At 39.0% G+C, this 22,474-nt stretch overlaps 2 protein-coding genes across 4 annotated transcripts; one reads left to right on the top strand and one right to left on the bottom strand.

The window, feature by feature from the left end:
- Nucleotides 1-178: 178 nt before the first annotated feature.
- LOC110059630 (elongation factor Ts, mitochondrial-like) lies at nucleotides 179-2,973 on the bottom strand. 2 transcript variants are annotated; one of them, XM_020766353.2, is made up of 3 exons: nucleotides 2,846-2,973; nucleotides 1,678-1,952; nucleotides 179-974 (listed from the first exon to the last, which is right to left on the bottom strand). In XM_020766353.2, exons 1-3 carry the CDS (start codon nucleotides 2,934-2,936, stop codon nucleotides 318-320), a joined length of 1,023 nt encoding a protein of 340 aa, XP_020622012.1. In that variant the 5' UTR covers nucleotides 2,937-2,973; the 3' UTR covers nucleotides 179-317. The 2 variants fall into 2 exon arrangements, with proteins under 2 accessions (XP_020622012.1, XP_089138798.1); XM_089282672.1 differs by lacking the exon at nucleotides 2,846-2,973 and having other exon boundaries at nucleotides 1,678-2,085.
- An 85-nt stretch (nucleotides 2,974-3,058) lies between these two features.
- On the top strand, nucleotides 3,059-22,040 carry LOC110059613 (uncharacterized). Of its 2 annotated transcripts, XM_089282666.1 has the most exons (13): nucleotides 3,059-3,124; nucleotides 3,206-3,289; nucleotides 6,343-6,435; nucleotides 6,751-6,858; nucleotides 8,125-8,277; nucleotides 9,131-9,165; nucleotides 9,437-9,630; nucleotides 12,128-12,210; nucleotides 15,911-15,982; nucleotides 16,647-16,734; nucleotides 16,913-16,960; nucleotides 17,629-17,708; nucleotides 18,161-22,040. In XM_089282666.1, exons 1-13 carry the CDS (start codon nucleotides 3,089-3,091, stop codon nucleotides 20,276-20,278), a joined length of 3,192 nt encoding a protein of 1,063 aa, XP_089138792.1. In that variant the 5' UTR covers nucleotides 3,059-3,088; the 3' UTR covers nucleotides 20,279-22,040. The 2 variants fall into 2 exon arrangements, with proteins under 2 accessions (XP_089138792.1, XP_089138793.1); XM_089282667.1 differs by lacking the exons at nucleotides 3,059-3,124; nucleotides 3,206-3,289 and adding an exon at nucleotides 3,300-6,067.
- Nucleotides 22,041-22,474: the final 434 nt, after the last annotated feature.

The raw sequence follows: 22,474 nt of genomic DNA, 5'->3' as shown, positions 1-22,474 counted from the left end.
TTTTCATTCAATTGATGATATTTCAGTATAAAGACTATCTTGTGGAGTTTAGCAGCTGACATTTTGAGCGTTAGTAATTTGCCTGACTCAATCGGGCTCAGAAGAAATAGCACCAACACTCAAAACATCAGAACATGTGCTTAATCCTACAATACAAAAGCTCCATTGAGGCAGATGGTTATTGCAATTTTTATATGTTTATTTTTTCCTTTTTTGGCAATGCATATCATTGGTAACAAAAAGTCAAATATTTATTTGTCACGGTGAGGACTTCCTGTGACAATAAGGAAGTGTTGTACAGCTTAGCAAGCTGACAGCTAAACGTGAGCATGAGACACTGTACCACATTCATATCGAACAAAATCAATAACTTCAACTCCCTCTCTGTTTAACAAGTCTCCTACTATCACACTGTCATCTAGTAAATATTCCTGCTCGAGTAACACTTCATTTACTTCTCCATCCTTAGCTGCATCATTTTGGCTGACATTTTCTGATATAACCCTTGGATTCATCCCCACAACATGTTGAGCCATTCTATTGGCCAAGTGCACTATGGACTCCAGATTAGCATCACCTTTCTTTGGCTTTAAGGCAACCATTCCCCCGTACCTCCCCAGAGAACAACCATGCAATGACGTCACAAAAGGGCCATGAACATAGCTACCAATGACATTGCGTACTTCAGTTGTCATGGTAACCACTTTGTTTATTTTGATGTTTTCTCCTAATTTACCAATTGTCCTGGCTACAGTTTCTGCCACAGTCTCTCCTTCACCACTGTGTATAAGCTCATTCCTCAGTTTATGTTCCGGTATAACCTCTCTTAGATGCTCAAGCTCGCCAGCCAGTGCATTGATCTTTTGGTTTTGATCGACAATCTTCTTCCTCTTCACCATTGCTGCATTTGCTACTTTTGACACTAAGTCTACAAAGAGCTCATTCCTGGCTACAAAGTCTGTTTCACAGTTGACCTGCAATGACAAATTTACAATACTGTAAAATCCACTTTAAAGCCCTGGGCGTATATACTTTCAAGGAGTTTTGGGTGGACTTATATCCGGGATGGGGGGCACTTATAAGCAGAGTAAAAAAATGTTTCGGAATGATGACATATATAAAATGTATCTAAGAAATGAATTAAAGCTAACATACCATTACATTTGGCACTATTAACTTACTACCCTATTAGCCTATCACTTTTGATTAAAAATTTTGATGTTTGCAAAAATATACAAAAGGAACGCACTTATACATTAGATGGGCTTATATCTTGGGGGGCTTATATCTGGAATTATGTCTTTGTTAGCAAATAGATGGGCTTATATCTTAAAGTGCGACTAGCTGGTGCTTACAAACAACAGTACATGGAACCGTGGTTAATAGAGGGAAATGGTTAGGAAGACCAGTAAACTTAACATCAACGAAGCAAACAGCACATCTTTTCGTTTATGCTCATTAATTATGCATGAATTACATAATTGCAATGCTTCTATTGGTTAGTTGTATGAGCAGACATAACCACCTTTTGTATTTTGCCAGATTTTGTGCAGGGTAAACCCCAAAATAGCCAACAAAAACATACAACAAAGAACTTTGCCAGGTTTCATAACCATTCCCTATATTATCTATGATGGAACTTGCCCAGATTTGATCACTGAATTTTACATAACTAACCTCAACCATAGCACCAAAGTTACCATCCACCATAACTCCAATGAGTCCTTCTGCTGCAGCCCTTCCTTGCAATTTGATCGCCTTCTCCCAGCCTTGCTTCTCTGCCTCTGCTTTCAACCATGTGATAGCTTCATTGTAATCATTATTGCAGAGCTGCAGGCTCTCCATGCACTTGGCAAAACCAAATCCAGTTTCCTTTCGCAGTTTTGAAAGCAATGATTTATCCACTTTCATTGACTGCTGTTGCTTTGAGCTTAACAGACGAACTGCCGGCCCTGAAAAAAAGAAATCCATTGATAAACAACAACATTGCAACAGTGGCCCTGAAACTGCTGTGAGTGAACAATCATTAGATGACCTCTCTTCACTCAATACCATACTTGCAAAATACATAATACAGTCCAGCCCTAATCTAAAAAACAGCTACAGGTGTTAATTGCTGCTTTGTGTGTTATTAATAAAAACAGCCTTGAAACCAAATAGCTCTGTACCAAAAAGATTGATCAGATGCCTCTCGGTTTGTAAGAGCAACAGGTCAGGGGTTTATGTTGTATTGACTCATATTGGGCACACAATACAATGGGCCATTCCATCTTTTATCTGCACCTGCCCCCACCCCCCCTTCCCGCTATTGAGGGTCTCGGAAATCTGAGGGGTTGGGGGGAGTCTTTAAAGGCTGTTTCTGAGAGGGCTACCGTGGCAGTGAATTTGATCTTTTAGAAATACTGAAGGGGGAACTGTTGGCACTTTAACCTTCTTTTCTTGGCAGGGGTGGAGGGGGGGTGGGGTAAAAAGTTGAATTTTCTGAGGTAAGAATTCAAAGTCCTCAATAGGAGGGGGGGTGCATATATTTAATGGAATGGCCCAATGTAAGCTTCACTGTAGTTAAGCTTACTACTTTAGTAGTGAAGTGAAAAGTAGCTGAACATGTTAAAGAAGCTGAATCGAACCAACTCGTCCGGTTTACATCCTGTTGAGATTCTAGGCTAACAAAACTAAAATTTCCATAGCAAATATTAAGAATCAGGAGGACAAATAACCCAAGTTCTTTAAAAGAAAAATCAATGAAAAATAAGCTTAACGATTCGTTTGACTGTCACGTTTTGAACGACCGATCGGAGACTTGGACAACATTTAAAAAATAGCAAAAGAAATACTTATATGATACCTTGATTAACTCTGATGCTCGAAAGAGCAAATCTTGCTCCAAAAGAACTCGAAAAACACATTCTGGAACAAGCCATTGTAGCAGCCGCCATCTTGAAGCAGGATTGATCGAGGTGGGATTGGTACTAGATTTTCTGCTGTACTAGATTTCAGCTTCTCTTCTCCCTCCCCTCCCTCCCCTCCCTCCCCTCCCTCATCTACATAAATTTTCGTCATCACAGTGAGGCTATAGATTTTCCGAAACATGGCTTCTGGAACGGAAGTACAGGGACTTCAAGTGGTAATATTTGTCTTGTTTTCTTTGATGTCTAACCCTGGTGCTTCCTTATCTTATGTTCGTCTCTTTATGTGCTATTATTAGACTCGTCTACCTCCTCATCTAGAAGGAAATTTGATTTATCACAGACCAACTACGTTTGGAAGACCAAAACGAGCTTTCTTTGTGGTAAGTGCACAAGCTTAAACCAAAACGGAATATGTTTGTTATGAAAGTGAAGTGGTTAACCAAATAAACTACCAAACTCCTAATCACGTGAAAATTCAATTAACTAAGCTGCAATATAACCCAAAGTTTTATGCGGAAAACTCAGTTCACTGGCATGGAAAATGAAACTAAATTGTAATCTGACATGCACATAAGTACACCTGACAGTCGGATGAATTATAACACGAAGCATTTGTCCGAACAAAAGACCTTTTGAAGGAATCTAAATATTATTTGAAGTACATGTAACAACTAACGGTAATAGCGCGCGACGTTTCGACCGAACTTAAGTCATATCAAGTTTAAAAGTGAAGATAAAAATTTTTGCATAAATATAAATTAATATAAAAGAAAGAAGTAAAAGTATGTAAAGTATGAAAATGTAAAAAAAGGTGTTAAGAGCAATAAAATGCATGCAAGAATAACATAATTAATAAACGGCACACAATGCATGTTCCTAGAAGACTGGAACGTAAGCAGACAAACTGATTCTTAAACTAAACTGTAGAACTTTTGTGTTAGAAATTTTAGGGGTTTACATTTATGGTAGTCCATTGGTAGTTCATTCAAGTAGTTCATGTACCAGGTCCTTCTTGTTAGTCCATATGCTACGGCTCAGTGAAATGTACCAACCCAAAAGAAAGATTAATAACTAAATTTTTGAATACATAATAAAGGAATTTCTGTTACAGTGTATTATCCACCCCCAAATCTTAGTTTAAAAGCTAACAGTAAAGGAAAAGTTTCTCTTTCTGAAATCAGCACCTTATTATCTTTAAAGATATTTGGCAAAGCTGATTACCTCACCAGAAAATAATTTGTTGTTTTAACCATATACTTGTCATATTGCGTGTGCGACCCGCTTGTCTATCTAAAATTGTATGTATCCAAGATATGTTATTATGAGTTTGCCCGTGAGCGCAAATTTATCCAACACTGTATAAACCAAAATCCAGCCCCAAATCTTCCTTTAAAAGCTGAAATTAAAAACACTCCGCTGATCCTACAAACAGCAAAGGAAAGCCGCAAAGCACAAGTTTCTCTCTCTGAAATCGACACCTTATTGTCTTTAAAGATATTTGGCAATGCTAATTACCTCACCGAAAATTAATTTGTTGTTTTAACCGTAAATTATACTTGTCGTCAATTAACATTCATATTGTCTTTACCCTGACAAAACGATTATTGATTGTTTAATCACAACCACTCTTTCGTTGCGAGAAAATATAAAACAGCACATTTCCAAAACTTCATAAGAAACTGAAAATGCAAATGAATCGTACCCTGACCTCATTATCACTACTGTAAACCGTATATTTCAGTGCTCATACAATGCTCATACAGTGCTCTCACAGTGCGCATTCAATTCAAACAATGCTCATTCAATTCACTTTAAGACTGGCAAAAGTACAACTGTGCTACTAATCTGTAAATTTTATGTGGACCCTTCAGCTATCACGTGTGCGACTTGCTTGTCAATCTAAATTTGTATGTATGGACGATATGTCCTTATTATGAGTTTGCCAGTGAACGCAAATTTATCCAACACTGTATAAACCAAAATCACCCCCCAAATCTTTGTTTAAAATCTGAAATTAAAAGCACTCTGCTGATCCTACAAACAGCAAAGAAAAGCTGCAAAGGAAAAGTTACTCTCTCTGAAATCGACACCTTATTATCTTTAAAAATATTTGGCAACAGTAATTACCTCACCGGAAGTTAATATGTTGTTTTAACTGTATACTTGCCATATCGATTAAAAGCACTCCACTGAACCTACAAACAGCAAAGGAAAGCCGCAAAGCCTTCACCTACCGCCTGGGCAACTTACTTGTCTATCTAAACTTGTATGTATGGAGGATATGTTCTTATTATGAGTCTGCCCGTGAATGCAGACTTATTCAATACTGTATAAACCAAAATCCACCCCTAAATCTTCTTTTAAAAGCTAGAATTAAAAGGACTCCCCTGAACCTTGTCTCATTTACTAACTCCCAGAGTGCATTTTGCTTCAACAGAGGGATAAATAGTGGGCGACATAAGCGCAACAGACATAAGTGCAACAAAATAAGTGAGAAATCACTTTCCAAAGGAATGTAGCACATTGGCTTAAAGCGATGACGTCACACAATATGTCATTGCTTAAAAATGATTTAAAACTTTCGCACGAATTGAGTCTGACTGTACATCAACACTTGGTCTCAGTTCATTAATGAAAAACATTTTATAAGTGAGACAGTCAAACCTGTTCTTGCACTATTTTTAAGGTGGTAAAATTCTTGTAAAGATCCTTGGGCACATAAGAATGTTTCACACAAAAATGAGACTGGGAGGGCTTATTTGGGGATGGGGAATACTTAATAAATTATTATTATCCGGATTTTCAGTCAATTTTGTGCATTACATTAATTTAGAAGCAGGGAGTTACACCATTAGTAAAAAGAGTAAATTTAAAAGAATCATAAATAAACTGGTTATAAAGATGATCTCCAGTCTGTGCTGCACACTCTCAAGAGTTTGTTTACGTTTTTTGGTGTGTTTCATGTAAGACACCAGAAAATGTAAACATTTTACAACTACTTACATGATAGTAAATTCAAAGTTTCAAGTCAACCGCCACTATGGATGCAAATCTAAGTTACGCTTCAATCCTTCTCATGTCACCTGATGAAACAACTTCGCAACTGTAAAAATCAATGAAGCTGTTGGAAAAAGAATTTGAAAGGCCTCAAAGATAAGGTATGTGGTTCGTAACAAATAACATCAATTCGCATTCCATGGAGTGAGACTTCTGTTATTTATAAACATTAGGGTGCTGAGACTGTGCAGTACAGACTGGAAATCATCTTTAAAGCAGAAGCATTAATTGATCCACTGGGCTCCTTATAACACATGTAACTACCATTGTTTAATGCGCTTTCTGTACTGACTCAGTTCTTCATAACTACGGAAACTGCCGAGACACATATTTTGTTTGATGATAACTTGTTAACTGAATCTCCTTTTATTGGCAGCTGTTAGAAACAGTGATACTTCAATATGAAAGCAAGGACTGTTATCACAAAGGACAAAGATCAAAAGAAAATTTTAAAATCAATCTGGAAGAGGTGCATTTGAATTTATTACAGTTGTATGTGTTCTGTGATGGGAGATAAAATGGTATTAATGGAGATCATCTTTATTGCTATTAATAATTGTGAAAATAATGACAACTTAAATGTGTTTGTTTTAAACAATTGGTACTTCTTAGAGGGGTAATGACTTTGCAATGCCCAAGAAAGAATATTTGGTACCTTTAAGGTTTTGTGAAAACATTTCTAGACAGCATCACTTGGTACTTTTTGAGTACTTGTACATGGCTGATCCCCTGTGCTGCCAGGAAGCTCATGCAGTTTTCTAAAAATGTGGTCAATTTGTTCCAGGTATGTGGTATTACAGAAATGTTGATGTCCAATAAACAATACAAGAACTGCAGCTTCAAGCTGACACTAAATGACAAAGAGGCTACGGAGTACAAGTTTTCTGCTGAGGTACATATATGCTTGTATTTTTGAAGGTGTGGTGGCCAGGGATCTATGTGTACTGGCTATTGGTTATTCTCACACACTGAAAAAGAACTTATCCCAGGCTCAAATTTTACCAGAAAACAGAGGTCTACATAAGGGTGATTTTGGAGATGCCTGCCAGAAAGCTGGTTGAACATGTTAAAGAACCTGCTTAGTTTACTTTCATCTGCATCTCTGGATATTTGCTCTGGCTGGATAGCTAATTATCAACTGCATTATACTTCAGATTGAGTGCTCCATCAATCCTCATTCCACCACTGGCCAGAATTGATAGTTGCATTCTCTTGCCAGACACTTTACTTTCACTGTGTCTCTCCCTCTCTAAGAGAATAAAATTATGTGTACTAGCAAAATGTCATCGTAAGGTAAAGTCTGCATTGAGCCAAGTATTCCAAACTGTTGGGGCTTATCCCAGTTTCTGCAGCATTAAGTGAATAAAAGTGTTTCTACGCCCTCATGAGTAGAAAACACCAATTACAGGGTTACCTCCCAGCATGAAATTCACCCATTTATACACCTGGGTGAAGAGACACACTCTGAGAGCAAAGTGTTGTGCCCTAGAACATAATGCAAGGCACTTGGCCAGGGTTCAAACATAGACCGCTCAATCTGAAGTCCAATGCACTGATTATTTGGCCAGAGCACCTCCCAAAGTATTATGGTTACCTGATAAAATACTGAGGATAGCCTGCATTGGACTAGCATCCTGACAGTAGCAATACTATACTTCTAGTTGCTTTATGCTGCAGAAACCAGAATTATAGTTTTTTTATCCAAGTAAAATACTACACTGTATGGCCTGACTGCAGACTCTACATTTTTGTGCTTTTTATTAGAATTCATTACATTAGTCACAGCACTGCCAAATAGTGGTTTTCATGTTTGTAAAACTAAAACCAAGGTAATCACTCCAGGCAATCACGAAGGACACAGACAATTCATTGGATTAATCAAAACTCAAAACAAAAGAAAATACATGTAGTTGACATGAAGAACAGGAAATTGGTTTTAGTTTTACTTCTGGCAAGATGAAAAAGTGCTGCAAGTTTTTGCTGCCAATTGTGTAGTGACTAACAATGCAAAGCCAATTATTTTTTTAACACTCAAGTAATAACTGGCTGTACCTTCCAACTGAATTAATCACTCAATTAGCTCAGACACTACTGGTCAACTGGCATTTCAACTTTCATACTCGTTATACTTTCTTTGTGCATAATGTTAATTCAACAGTCCAGGCAAGCAATGGAAAAGTGGGTGAATGGCTTAAGAGATGCAAAGGAATTCTGGATACAGCATCATAAGAGGCTAGAATTCACACAAAAGAGAAGTAATGGGAGTCACATAGTTGAGCCTGTGACCGTGCATAATGAAGCAGACAATTTAGTAAGTATTCATAGAGTTAATTTTTTTTAATCCCTTTGGGGGGGGGGGGGGGCATATAGGGTGCATTCCTTTGGGGTGATCTGGATCAGGATCAGTGATCCAAGATCATGGTGCATCAAAGGAGCCGATGAATCCACTCTGGTCATGGATTCATCAGTTCCTTTGATGTACCATAATCTGATTGATCTTGGATCACTGATCCAGATCCAGATCACCCCAAAGGAATGGACCCATAGCCTCCTTTGCAGACCTTCTTTGGGCTCATCTTGCTAGGAGAGATGGTGTTCATGACAAATTTTATAGGGAATAACTGCTGTCATCTAGTTATCCTAGATGGTTCATTTTAGGATAAGTTATTATGATAAGCTGAGAATGTGACAATTACTTATCAGTCAAGAAAAAATATATCCATGGTTATCATCTCAATCTCTATTAAAATTTTTAACAAATTAATTTATGCTTTAGAATTATGATGTCTTTTGGAAGTGAAATGGTGGATTTGAGCCGTGTCCAAAATTTAAAGGTTCCAGTATCCTTAAGAGCTCCCTTTCAAATTTTCAGACAGCCACCTCTTGCATTGTTCAGTGGGAGTTACCCAGTCAGTGGTTACTCTTAGCTGGTGTATAACAGAAGAGTGTAAAATATATTATTTGATTTTTTTATGGTCTGATATTGTTATTGTAAGTTTACTTTTAATTGTAATTTTAGCTTTTTAGCCTTTTTATTCCGTTTTTAATCTTGTCATGCGCATTTGAACATTTTATGAAATTTGCGCATTATGAATGTTATAATTATTATTATTATCATTATCATTATCATTATCATTATCATCATTATTATTATTATTATCTAGGATGACAGTACTTCAAGCAGCTTCACTGAAAACTGGTAGGGCTTAAACTAATTTTTTTTTCATATCATTTAATTATTGAAAGTTGTTAATAACAATTGTACTGCTTGTTGTTGGTATTAATGACAAGTATTAATAGCACCACTAGCATTGTTTACATGACATTTATAATGAGAATGTCACAAGGGATCTTCTTAAGGCTATGAAGTCAGAATCAAAGTACTTTTTACAAGTTAATGCTGCAGTTGACTAATCCATCATTCAATCGCATTCATTGTCAATAGCTATTATACCTTCTGCTTTTTATAGTGAACCAGTTCAAGTATCTGTCACCACGTGGAATCAAATAACTCTCAAGGTTCTCCTTCCGTCTGTTTTTGACATGGAAGAGCTTCTCACTGCGCTTTCTACAAAGTTACAAAGTAAACGGTGTGCTGGTTGTCCTATCTGTAGACTTCAAAAGTCCTCCATGGAAGTCTGGATAGTAACTGCCAATGGAATTGGTGATTTTCTTAAATTTATTTTTAGGGTATTGGTTTTTCTAGGAAGACATAGATGTTTCCCAAATTCTGAAATTGCTTGCATAACCTACCCCTAAGATGACAGAAGGTTTTATTATACTATTTCCCTCATTGCTGCATTAGACTCTTTCTTTTGGCAGCCTGTCGCAGGGCACATAATGTACTGTGTAACTACCGTGTGGCACGAAATTTTGGAGGGGTCTTATTTTAATTTGCGATTTTTGTGGTTTTCTCTTAGATCCGCCAAAAAAAGTTGCCTTCCCAAAAATTTTCCCAATAAATTTATTCCCTTGGCGAAATTATACTTACAGAAATCACATGTAGAATCGACAGTCAATAGCAGATTTGCACGTTGTCGTCATTTGACATCAACTACCAGAATTTCTTTCGTTTTTTCTCTATTATTCAAATTTTGAAGTCCCAATGGGGTTTAAATAACAATTTCCCTAATTAGCATAAGAAACAGAAAAACTGAAGGATTTACTTTGACACATAATAATCTAATATGGGTCAAAATAGTCCTCAAACTAGTAAATATTCCAAGGCTACAGAATAATGAAGTCATTCAGTACGTCCAAGTTGCCCGTGGTAACGAGAGAAGAACAAAAGAATTATTACTATGGGACCAGCAGCCGGGGATTTAGCTACGGTCCGTATAAGCGGGATGTTCGTAAGGCGAGAGGTGACTGTAGTTGTTGCCATCCATCAATTTAAAACGTTTCTTTTATTCAGAAGCAAAACGTTTTGAAATAAGACGATGAAATTGCGCTCGGTACTCTACAGGTGTGATAATGCATCAAGTGGTGCCGTAGTTATTGCCGATCCATTGTAAGAGCAGTAAGTCACACTAGGGCAAGATTTGATTGTAAGAGAGTGACACTGATTACCATGTTTTACGTCTCTGCATGTTGTTTCACCAGGATTCGTACGGGTCGTGGAAAACCTGGAAAGTCATGGAATTTTATAATTTCATCAGTTTCCAGGCCTGGAAAGTCCTGAAATTGAAGTATGGGTCATGGACAGTCATGGAAAAGTAACAAACTTTCTGAGACTGAACAGGCAAACAAAATCAAAGTTGAAAAAACAACAGACAAGTCTTAAAACCAGTCAATTCCAGTTAAAAAAATAAACACTAGCACGCATTTTATGCGTCATAATGTGGGAAAATACCTTAAATAATAGATTGTTTTTACAATACTTTGAGAACAACTGCTTGACACAAGTCATGGAAATCTCGGAAAGATCATGGAAAAGGCCATTGAAAGTCATGGAGTTTCAAAAGCCCAAAACAGTACGAACCTTGTTCACTCGTTGATTACATGTAGTTTAATAAAAAAAAAAAAAAGGATAATGCTTTAATTCCAATTAAACGCGACTTCCTGAAAACCTCAAAAATCAATACTCAACGAGAAAAACCAGTCTTACAATCGCAAAAATTAGTTCCCGCAAAATAACTGCAAAATTAAGCTCCCGAAATAATTTTGTGCCACTCGGTATCTTGGTTTTTGTACGCATTACTTGCCTACGATTCTGCACAATCAGAAGAAAATGAGTGATGCTTTGCTCTTGTAAATTCGACTGCTTGTCCAGTTGTTCTTAGAGCAATTTTTGATCTTTCATTTAATATTTAGCTGATCTTATAAAATTGAGGAGATCTCCATTAATCTGTATCACGTTTAAGGTCATTCCACTGAAACAGAACCTGCACTGAGATTTTTGTGAAACTTTGCCTATTGATTGTTTATATTATAGGAACTTAAATTTTGAAATAAAAATGAGGGGTTCCCTTGTTCGTTTAGGAGCAACAGCACTTTATTTATACCCATATAAATCCTTATAATAGCACCATGATTGTAGTTACGATTGCTTGCTAAATTCACGTTTCCGACGATTGCTTTTTGTTCTACACTGAGAATTGGTCCACATTTATTTTACACAGAGAAATTTATTTCTCAGTTCAAAACAACAGAAAAAAAATGATAGGTCACTATACTCGTTTGCGAGAAACTGACGATTTACCTCTATGGCAAGGTCCAGCTGTAAAGAGAAAGCCGCCATTTTTTAATGCGCGCGCGCTAATCACGCGTGAAATTATGCGCAGTAGGGATGCGCAATGCGATACTGAGGAATAACCTTAAGGACCTGTGCCTAGCTGGCACCCTCCGTAGGAAAAAAGGTGGCGACTGGTACATTTACCCATAATTCTTAGCGCGCGAAAACTTTAACAACGCTCATAGAAACGTATAAAAAAGTTCGAAAACCTTACAACCTAACATATACAATGTCCTTAGCACAGGGACAAATATTGCAAAAATATGGCTTTCCTTGTGCTTCAAGGGCTGTGTAAAAAGGCTCGCATCAGTGGTATCGTGGTAGAATGTACAGCCGCCATCTTTTTCCTGCGGAGGACTGCACTGATCATTCAGTATCCTGGTTTGCCATACATGTACGTCACTTAACCGTAGGATTATAATTTCAGGACACAAGATGGACATTGAAAATGGTACATTTGATGTCTCCAGACATGGAAAACACTTTTATCTCTTGGAACACGACCACAAGGTAAACTATGAGGATTATTTAAATTGCAGTATGTTTCATCCCGAGGGGGGACTCCCATATAAACAGGTTTGTGGTGCTCGTCGTACCCATTAGGGGTTAAAGAGCGGTCTTGGTACCTCTAATGGTGTTCAGCCCCGAAACGTCCACAGCGGGAGCTATCGCGGTACTTGTTACGGTATTGAGCCAAAAAAAATATGACAGGAGATAATCAACTTTTGCACGTAGGAGTAATTTGAAGCAATCGTCTTTAATGCTCTTAAAAATGATGAAAGTGTCAGTTCATGGGTTGTTTCAGAGTTGGTACCTCTTAGGGGTGAAAAAAGTTTCAAGCTACGCCCACAAAACAGGATCTTGATACCTCATGGGGGTTCTTTGCAAAATTTTTGACGAGCACCCCTGTCCTCCCGTCGGGGTTTTATTTATCATTAGCATAAATTGTTAGAAAATATAGTACAAATACTTGAACCAGACCACTGGGAACAAAATTAACCAATCACGTTAATTGAAAGCAAAGGATGGCCATCTGTTTCATAAACGAACTAACTGTGTTGAAGAACACAAACGATAGTTCTACAACAGAGAGAAAAAAAAAGCTACGAAATGTTGCGGACCCCCCAAAAGCCTTGTCGTTTTTTGATTGGTTAGTTTCGATCCTAAGGTGGAGCCTTTTTTTAACCGTGACAGCTTGGTCGTCGAAAAACGAGTGTCAGTCAAGCTACATTTTTGTAGTAAACTTGTGATTTTGAATGGATTGTTTGTTGCTGGCGAGCCCTAGCGAGGCAGCCGCCTATCCTTTTCAATAGCGAGAAAAAGCCAAATTTGTCGGATGTAAGATCGGAGACATGTGCAGTCGACTGGGGGATTGCGTTTTTTTATATCCGGGCATTCTGATATCCGGGGTACTTGTGAATACACGATCGATATATCGATCGATTGGTACAGCCGTCCCGCTCTGCTAGAAATCAAGGACACGATAAACGAATGTCTTTAATTGCTTGTGGAAGTATTCATCAAGGTCATGAACGGTTTAGTGATGACTCTAGAGGAAGGCAAGAGATTTTTATGTGTTTGGCTGCTCTATTGTGTGAGCAATTTTTGCCGATTCACGAATGGAGGTGCCAAGATATCGATCAAGTCCTATTTCATGGAGATCATTTTTTTCTCAGTGCATTCAGGAGCAGTAAAGTGTTTGGCAAAAATGCTTCCATTTGGAGTAAACTGCCGACTGCAGCTTGCTAGTCTCGGGAGAAAAGAGATGAAGGTGTGAAGCCAACCTGCTTTATGTCGGAAAGCGACTTCGGTACCACAGGGAAATCATTCACAGTATTCTTCGCTCGTTGAGGCGTTAAATTTGGTCGTCGAGTCAAAATCTCTGCCCGTTGAGCTAAATAATTCGACCATTGAGGTACATGTGCCCGTTGAGGCGAAAGAAAAGCTTGCAATCATATTGATCTGTGGATTTTGATTCCTTGCTTGAATGCGATTTGATATGACCTTTGATGACACGTTGCGTGACGGCTCCAGTTTCGGTAAACTCACAAATTCATGCTATTAAAACGTCTCATTTTCACTTTTACTGGTAATGTTTAAGCATAAAGGCTAATTTTTAAAAAGAATACTTGTGGAAATACATCTACTGAAGGTTTCATGGGTCTCTTAAACCAAGTTCTGGCATTTGTTACGTTCTTTTCTTAACTCAGCTCTGTTGTTGTCTCACAAGAGCACTTTAAAACTAAACTCAGAGTTGGAAAAATCGTAATTCTCTTTTAAAAAGCTACACCAACCTCTATCAGACCGTTTATTCCAAATCGTATTATCAGTATTTCCTTCAAGCTCTGACGCCAGCACCCACTTTCACATTGAAACTCCTAGTATTAGATTTTTTACAGTCTCGCCTTTTGAACGATGTCGTAATAATTTCCTTCGTTTCCTCTTTGTACATACATTTATTGTAATATTTGCTTTTCTTTAATCGGATGAATTTTATAATTAGGCCTTTTAGGCAAAACCCAAGGTATCGCTAGCAAAAAGTGTCCCCGTTCTTAAAATCGCGCCCCACCCCAACCCCCTTGAGTGTGAAGTGAAAGTGTAGGGGAAAACACGAGACGAAGTGCTCTACCGCTTCCTAAGTGCTTTACAACAGAACAGAGCACAGTCGAGGCTTCTTTATTTGTATAATTTCCCCGCGCATTCGGCTGAATTTTCAAACAAAACTTTATTTTCCAAACGAGTAAAAGTGGTGTCAGCCGTGCTCTGTCCTCTGATAAAGCACGCAAAAATAAGCCAATCATAAGCCTTGTTGGAATTGTTCAAATAATTTGATTGGCTAACGAAGCGACAGCTGTCAATCACAAACTGGACTTCAGCTAAGCTTTTAATCTCGTTCCCGGAGCCCACGTGTCTTTTGGTCAGCTCCAAGACACGGAGCTCTGGAATAATCAATTTGCAGACTCTAAGATTTTAGGAGTTCCGGTTTCACGGCGCATGCGTGCCTTGGTTTAAAACATGGCAATCTCGTTCCCAGAGCCCACATGCCTTTTGGTGAGTGGTTTCGAGCGGCTTTCGAGAGAAGAACGATGCCTTCAAAGTTCGCTTTTTAGTTAATTTTCAAATAAGAATCTAAAGGCAGGCAAAGGTTTGTAGTCCATCGGAATCCGGCCGTATTGTGGCTCATGAAAACGTGCATTTTCCAATGGAAATTACGGAACCAGGAGCTCAAAGCTTGCAGATGAAAATGCGAAATGCTGAGTTGAATTTGAAAGGAGCTACAGTTATTTAAGCTTACGGCTTGCAGCCGCTTGCAGCAAGATTGCCCGAGCTAGCGTAAAAGTTGGACAGACTAAACGGCTCCTACTGGTTCTACGCCGACCACAGAGGAGAATATCTAGATCAAGCTTTGAGCTGACCGCACGTCGGTTCACTTCGCTGAGAAGACCAGAGAACGAGCGAGCGTTACTACACTGCATGTAAGTGTTGTTTTGAGCAATTGCGCATTTTTACAAAAATAAGGCTTCTCGTCAGAAACAGAGACAGCTCAATTGTTGTTTTCTGTCGTTGTTTTACTTCTTAAGTATAATTTCCGCCTTCGTAACAAATATAATGTCTTTTATCGAAGCACTGGTTAGGGTGAGAATTTGTTTATTTCGCTACGTGTTTTGTCGGCGGGAATTTAGCAAAACTTGTCATTTTAGCACAGTTTTCACACTACTGTTGCTAACAATGGTCTCCGTGAGCCATACTTAGAGTAGACATAGAGCTCGGTTCCACTGCGTTTGTCTGAATCACAGGGGATGTTTAATTTGCGCCAAATTTATCAAAATTCCGAAGCAAAAATTTGAAAGCCAGCTTACTGTCATCAACCCGTGCTCTGTTCTCTGATAAAGCACGCTGTTTCAGCCAATCAGAGCGCGCGTTATATGGAAACTTTATTATAAAAATAAATAAACAAATATTGCAAATGGAGCATAAAGTATTGAGAATCCCAATTGGTGGAAGGCTGACCAGCTGACCAACGCGGTCGAGGAGTTGAACTCGGGACCACCGAGAACAAATCTAAATAGTGGGGTAGGGAAGAGGATTTAAACTAGGGACCTTCGGATTTGAAATCCAGCGCCCTACTACACCATTCAGCCACGCCGCCTCCGTAAGAGTGGCGTTTGAACGGAAAATTTGACACGCGTATTATTTAATTTTCACCCAGCTGCTGATCATTTACTTTGAAGATGGAACATTTCAAGTTATTCCGTGTTTAGGGTCCATAAAGGCAAAGGAGGTAAGCTGACTTTAAAGATTGCAAGGGTAAGCTCATAGAGAAAACGTGCGCACTTGACGATTTTTACGTCAGGGGAAATAATACAGTTAGGAATTATGTTATGAGCGCGATTCTGAGGTCATACATTTCTCCTCCCCGCTAATTTAACCAGACAAAAAAAAAACCCGGCTAGTGAAGCTCAGTGAACAGTGACAAAACGCGTTCTGGTCCTTGCTGAAAAATGTTCCAGATGGTCAAAAATAGAAAACTTCACATGTAGGATCAACTGCGAAGGACAAAAACTTCTTTGGGACTCAGTTTGTGTTGAAATGCCTTCTATATTATTCTAATAATTAATTAAATTAGTATTTCTGATTTCTCATTTTTCTCGTGCTTGGAGACTGGAGACCGTATCGGTAATCAACGAAGATGCAACATCTTAAGAATTTAAAACAAAACCAACAAACAAACAAACAAATCAGCAAAACATAATGAAAACACACGTTTGATCTAACCGCTTGTAGGATATGTTTGACTACCACTAACTGCGATGATAGTCAGTTATTACATGTCCCTAGAAGAGCTGTTTTAGTTATCATAATGTGATGTTTACTATGTACAAGTGGCGCGGCCGTTATCATTTAATTTAATTGAAAACTGACAGTCTTTCTTAAACGCTTCACAGGTTCCATATCTTCCCATATTTGCTGACAAGCTTTCGTCTCTTGGTTTCAGTAACTTTGGTCTGTTTCTGGTCAATGAGAAGGGAACATGTAAGTGCTACCTTCTAGTTACTGGTAAATTTATTTTAAGGAATGAAACCTCTACATTTGCTTTTCCACAGTCACATTATAATAAAGATGAAATAGATACAGACGGTCATAGCTGGTGAAAGATTAAACTGGTTCCTTCTTTACTGATTTTGCTTTCCCGTTTCTTCTTTATTCTCAGCACTTCCCTTCAGTCCAGAAGAAGAACCATTAAAACATTCGTTTCAAGGTATGCCACTTTCATGTGAACTTTTCATTTGTGTGTGTTTTGTTCTGGGTGGAGTTTCCTCACCAAAGTCACCAAAGAATCAATGGGTAAACGGGCCAAATTTCGGCAATTGTGGATGGGTACCCCTCTGTGTTGAGTGATAGCTCATCCCGGGAGGTTAACGTTTCCATTGATTCGAGACAGACGCGCGCGGTTAATAATGAAGCGACTTATATACATGTAGCGAGTTGGGTAGCAGCTCTCGGAAGGTCTCATATTTATGACTTGCTACCCTTTGAGAGGACAATAAAATAAACAACAGAAAAAATGCCTCTAGCCCTAAAACAATAACAGCTGCTAATAAGCAAAAGAATTAGAAGCTTACGAGAGCTGCCGCACTACTGTACGAAGCACTCTGAATATATCAGTCATGTAGTACAAGTGATCATGGATTTCAGGGACCATTCTACAGAGTAAGGTGGATGTTCTTACCTCGCTCAGAGAGGAGCATCCTCACAAGTTGTCCTGAGTTCAAATATCATGAAAAAAGAAGATCTTGAATTTCTCGGACTCTCGTGGAATTCATTCCTTTCAAATCTCAGGCCGGGGCTAATTCAGTTCATGTCGCCAACACCGCCTGATTGTGTTTTGATATGAAGTGACTTTATTTTCTTTCTGATTTTTTTTAGGACGATTAATGCTAAAAACCAGAGCACTGACTATTTCACCTCCGATTTCTTCTGGGAGCTGGGAAATTCAAGGACAAAGGGTAACACGAAACAATTATTGCATGCAGCAAGGCATAGCATGACAACCAGAATTATCAAGACCAAGCATTGTGTTGTCAAGTGAAGATGGATGACGTAACCAATAGTCGCTTTGCATGACCATGTCACGTGACCTTGTCGATTAATCAAATGGTTGTGGTACGAAACAGATGCCAGAAATGGAAAGAACGTGATTAGTGAGATTTCCAATTTTGAGGCCACTGTCGTTTTAGCGGGAGATTTAAGGACAGTTTGATGGCTTGAAAATTCAGTTTGTATGCTGGATGGCAAAGCTTGCCTTCCAGCCGCGTTTTTTCTTACAAGTCTTTTTAATTTTTTTAAACCTTTAGCTTACTGTACCATCTCAAACTTAAATGCCAGACCAAAGTAATCAGAGATAATTTATCTACTATGGAAATCGTGAATAAATGTTTTTCTCTCCTTGTCGCTACAGCTTAGGAAGAACCAGCAGAACAGGATGAATCAAAAAGCATTGAAAATAGTCGAGAAAGAAAAGTGCAAGCATTTCCAGGTACGCAGCACAAGCAAGGAAGGGTTTTCTCCGCCAGATGGTCTGGTGTTTAACAACGAACATTATGGTGTTTCTGGTGACTTGAACCAACCTTCTGCCCTAACTGACTCTATTGAGCACACCGAGTGTATACAAGCAACGGCAGACGGAGAAAATGGATCGACTGAGCCAAAACCTTCGGTTGAGAATTTCAGCACTTCTCAAGAAGAAGACAACGGCACGGATGAGCTTGTTCCTAATGAGCAGACGACTGAAAGTGGCTCACCCGAAAAGTGTATAAATGAATTCCCTGAAGGGTCTGTTGGGATTGCTACGAGGGTCAGAGAAGGAAATGAATGGAGCCTGGATAAACACAGTTCTACGTTAATCGCTAATTCGTCGCTCATTAGTGAACATGTGTCAATTGTCCAAGGAAAGGAAAATTCCCTAAACCATTCAGACTACTGTGCCGAAAATGGTCGTTCATCTGAACAGACGGAAGAAAGCACAAAAATTGGAAGTATCGACTTCCACAAGGAAGGATCTTTGTCTAGCGATTGTGAAACGTGTGAAACAAATGAACCCACGTCGACTGACGACAATAGAGGTAAGGCTGCGGCAGCATCCGCAAGTGGTGACGAGGACGCAAGAACTGAACGTAATTTGAGAATCAGTGAACTCGTGAATTGCGCCAACGAAACATCAACATTTGGCGACGAAACTTCCATTAAAAATGAAACCATTGGACCGGCATCTAGTGAAGACCAACATGCTGGAGCAAACGAAGAAATGGCTGCACAAAATGGGGGCAGTGAGAATCACATTGAAACAAAGATTCCTGGTACAGCATCTAGTGATGTCGTGACTCTTTCAGCTCAAGATGAAACTCCGTCTGACGCGAGAAAGTGTACTGAAAACCTTGCAAGACCAGTAACAGATTCGGTAGGTAGTACAGAAATCCACGAAAAGTTTCGTTCTCGTTCTGTATTGGTTGACAAACTGACTGACGGTCCCTGCTCGTCTTGCGTTTCTCATGAACGTCTGCCCGATGACATCCACCAGTGTGATTACACTATTGTTAGTTCCCCTCGGGTCCTAAAGGTGGTTTTAAAGGCTTGTTCGGGTCACAAAGCTAATGAAGAGGAGGTGGGTGAAGCTAATAAATTTTCAAGGATTTGTCTTTCTGGATGGCACTTACAGAGCGAGAATGGGTCGTGGATTGTGGTAGAACAGGGAAGATCTCATAGCGATTGTGACACTCCAGGTATCAACATTCAATTATCAGAAAGGCTTGGTGCTTTCTTTCATAAAGAAGAGAGGCTATGGACTGTGATAGAAAATGTGCATGTCGCTAATGAACCAGAAGAGGTCAAAAATCAGATTCAGAATCAAGATGTAAGTGCCATATTTGCTGGGACAGAAAATTCGTCCAATGATGTCACACCTCAGGATCAATCTCCTGGAAGTTGCACAGTTGTTCCAAATCCAAGATCGGAGTGGGCAAATCAAGGACCTCTTCATGCAGCCATTCAACAGATTTTCCAAAGGATGGTCATGTTCAGGAGATCGGCAGTGGACGTCCTTGATGATAACAAACATGAAACCATTACAGAGATTATTTGTAACTCTCTATGCAGCGCTCTTTGGGACGTCCTGTCAGTTGGACTTCGAAAAAGGTTTATTGGTAAATACACAGTCTGGAATGTGGTTGAAGAGTTCAAGGATGTTTCGAGTCATGTGTGCCGAACCGTGGACTGGGTAAACACCAAGTACGTTCTTCTTGGTGAAACACAAAAATTCCAAGCGTTTGTTTGCGAATGTCTCAACATCGGACATGGTACCTTGCACCAGTGGCTCAAAAGCCTTTTTAAACAAAACGAGAAGAAACTTAACAAGTACTACAATCAAGATGGCATAGTCTTTCACCTTTCTCGTGAAAAGTTAGAAGAACTGGTGTCCGATTTATCGCAAATCAGTTCCCTGCGTTTTGACCTAAACTTTGAAAGTTGGATCAGAACACAGGGTTATGACCTTAATAAGGCAGCTTTTGCATTTGAATAGCGATCTACCAGTATATGTACGGCTCCTAGAAACTAAGTCTATGACAAGGCAAACAAGTCGTACCAACACCAGTCCTCAACCTCAAAAAAATTACCTGAACTCTAAAGTTACAGAAATTACCTTTGAATTCTGTTGTAATACTAGATACCTGCGCTATCTGCGAACGAGTCTGAATAATTAAGTTAGAAGTACGTGCAGAATGTGCTAGCAGCTAAAGCTTGGTTTTCACTAGCGAAGCAAGCACAAGCGCAAGCACAAACGCAAGTAATAGGGATGGCCCAAGTGAAAACGAGATTCGATGCAAACTCAAGCACAAGAAAAATCATCCGAACCTTCCAAACTGTTTAGGCGCGAGGTAATCTGGATCCAATGTTTTCATTGGCCAAACATACCCAAATATCCATGTGCTTGTGTCATTCCTGAGCGGTATTTCGTTTTCACTTGCTGCAGCGCAAACGCAAGCATAAGCGCAGCACAGGAAAAGGAAAATTTTTGATCATTGTCAGATGTGTTTGTGCTTGCGCTTGTGCCTATGCCTGCGTCAAGGCCGTTTTCATGGTGAAATAAGAATTATTGTGTTTGCGCTTGTGCTTGCGATTGTCCTTGCGTCGCTAGTAATTGTTATTCAAGTTCAGTTGAGTTTAACCGTCGCTCAGTTTAAATATAATTTTGTGTCGAGTTCGCGTTCGGAAATTAAAGTATAGAGAGTCAAGTAGAATGAGGAAACAAATTCTGAAAAAGTTAAGTGCTGGTGAAACTTCTTTCAACCTTGTTAGGCAATTTCGCAACATGTTTTGGGCAGACGACTGCAACATGTCTGTTACAGAAGGTTTTTCAAATGCCGAAACTGACATTCTGGACGAAAATTTGTCCATCGTTTGTACAACATAGATCCCAACAGAATGGTCAAACAGCTAATATTTGAGATGATTTTTCTGTCAGTGAACGCACAGGCATACACCGAAAAAGAATTTCTAGTTCTCCAGCAAGGATTCAAACCTATGTCCTAGTTACTAGCCCGGATGCTCTACAGGAGAAATGTGAAAGCGAAGGCCAACAAACATCCTCCAACATTTCTACCCAACTGTTGGGAACATTTGACCAAAACCTTACGCGCCCTAGATGTGAGCAACCGCTCTAACGGTTAGCGTAAAACTGAGATTTGCTAGCCGTCTTGTATGATACTATACACATTTGGCCTACAAATTATCTTCAGCAGTGAAATGAAGCAAGCCAAGAACACACTTGAGCAATTATAAGAAAACTTAAACGATGCATCGTGATATGAAGTAAGTTTATACTGTTACAATTTCATCTGATGGTATATCGTGGTGGTGTTAATACGAATTATAATTATACTACCTTTACTGGTACAGAAAACTTATCATTGTATTTTATGATGTAACATATCAATGTTTTTTCTTAAATTCAGTGACAATAACATAGTCGGATTTGAATTCTTTGAAGGTTCGAAAAGGCAAATAGTGAATAATTTGATTATTGTTTCATGTGAAAGTGAGTTTCATTTACATAGAATTTATTACTGAAAAAATATATATATAACGTTTTGCACATAAACAATTCTGAATTTTTCAAATAGGTTGTCTTGATAAGAAAACGTCTTCGAAAAGTGACCTTCTACAGTTTCCAAGTTAATCGTCGAGATAATTCAACCCTGCTACAAGGACAAATTCGTCTCCGTTGTGATCTCTAAGCGGTCGTGTGAATGCGCTTTCAATAAACTTGTTCACTATTACTTCCAGCTGTTCAGCCTTTTCGTCTTTTAGTTCCTGTACTGCATCCGGGAAACCATTGTTCTTGTAACTCTCCCACCAGGCCTTCCCAATAACTTTCTGGTCTCCATACCAACTGTCAATCACTTGCTGTATGTTACATTCAAGTTCAACTCTAAAGCAAAGGCTTACAGGACAGGTAGTTAATAGATGACTTATGGATAAATTGCGCGAGGTGAAAGCTTCGCCGCACGAACAAATTGCTTTTTTGTTATGTTCATCCTGCTTTGAAAAGGGCACGCTGTGAGTTTCTGTAACTCTGTTCTCATTAGCTACTTGGCCCGATACATAAGCAGTGTAACCTCCATGTTTTCTCGGTGAGAAATTGAACTGAGTTTTCCTGTTAAAACTTGAGATTTTAGTCTTTGTCGACGGCTCAGGTTGACGTTTCTCTCGATTAGTC

This window comes from Orbicella faveolata, unplaced genomic scaffold (genome assembly GCF_042242905.1).
Source record: "Orbicella faveolata isolate gen_17 unplaced genomic scaffold, um_ofav_v1 contig_12, whole genome shotgun sequence".
Classification (NCBI taxonomy): domain Eukaryota; kingdom Metazoa; phylum Cnidaria; class Anthozoa; order Scleractinia; family Merulinidae; genus Orbicella; species Orbicella faveolata.
Note: the sequence above shows the minus strand (reverse complement) of the source record. Positions and strands in the feature narration are given on the sequence as shown.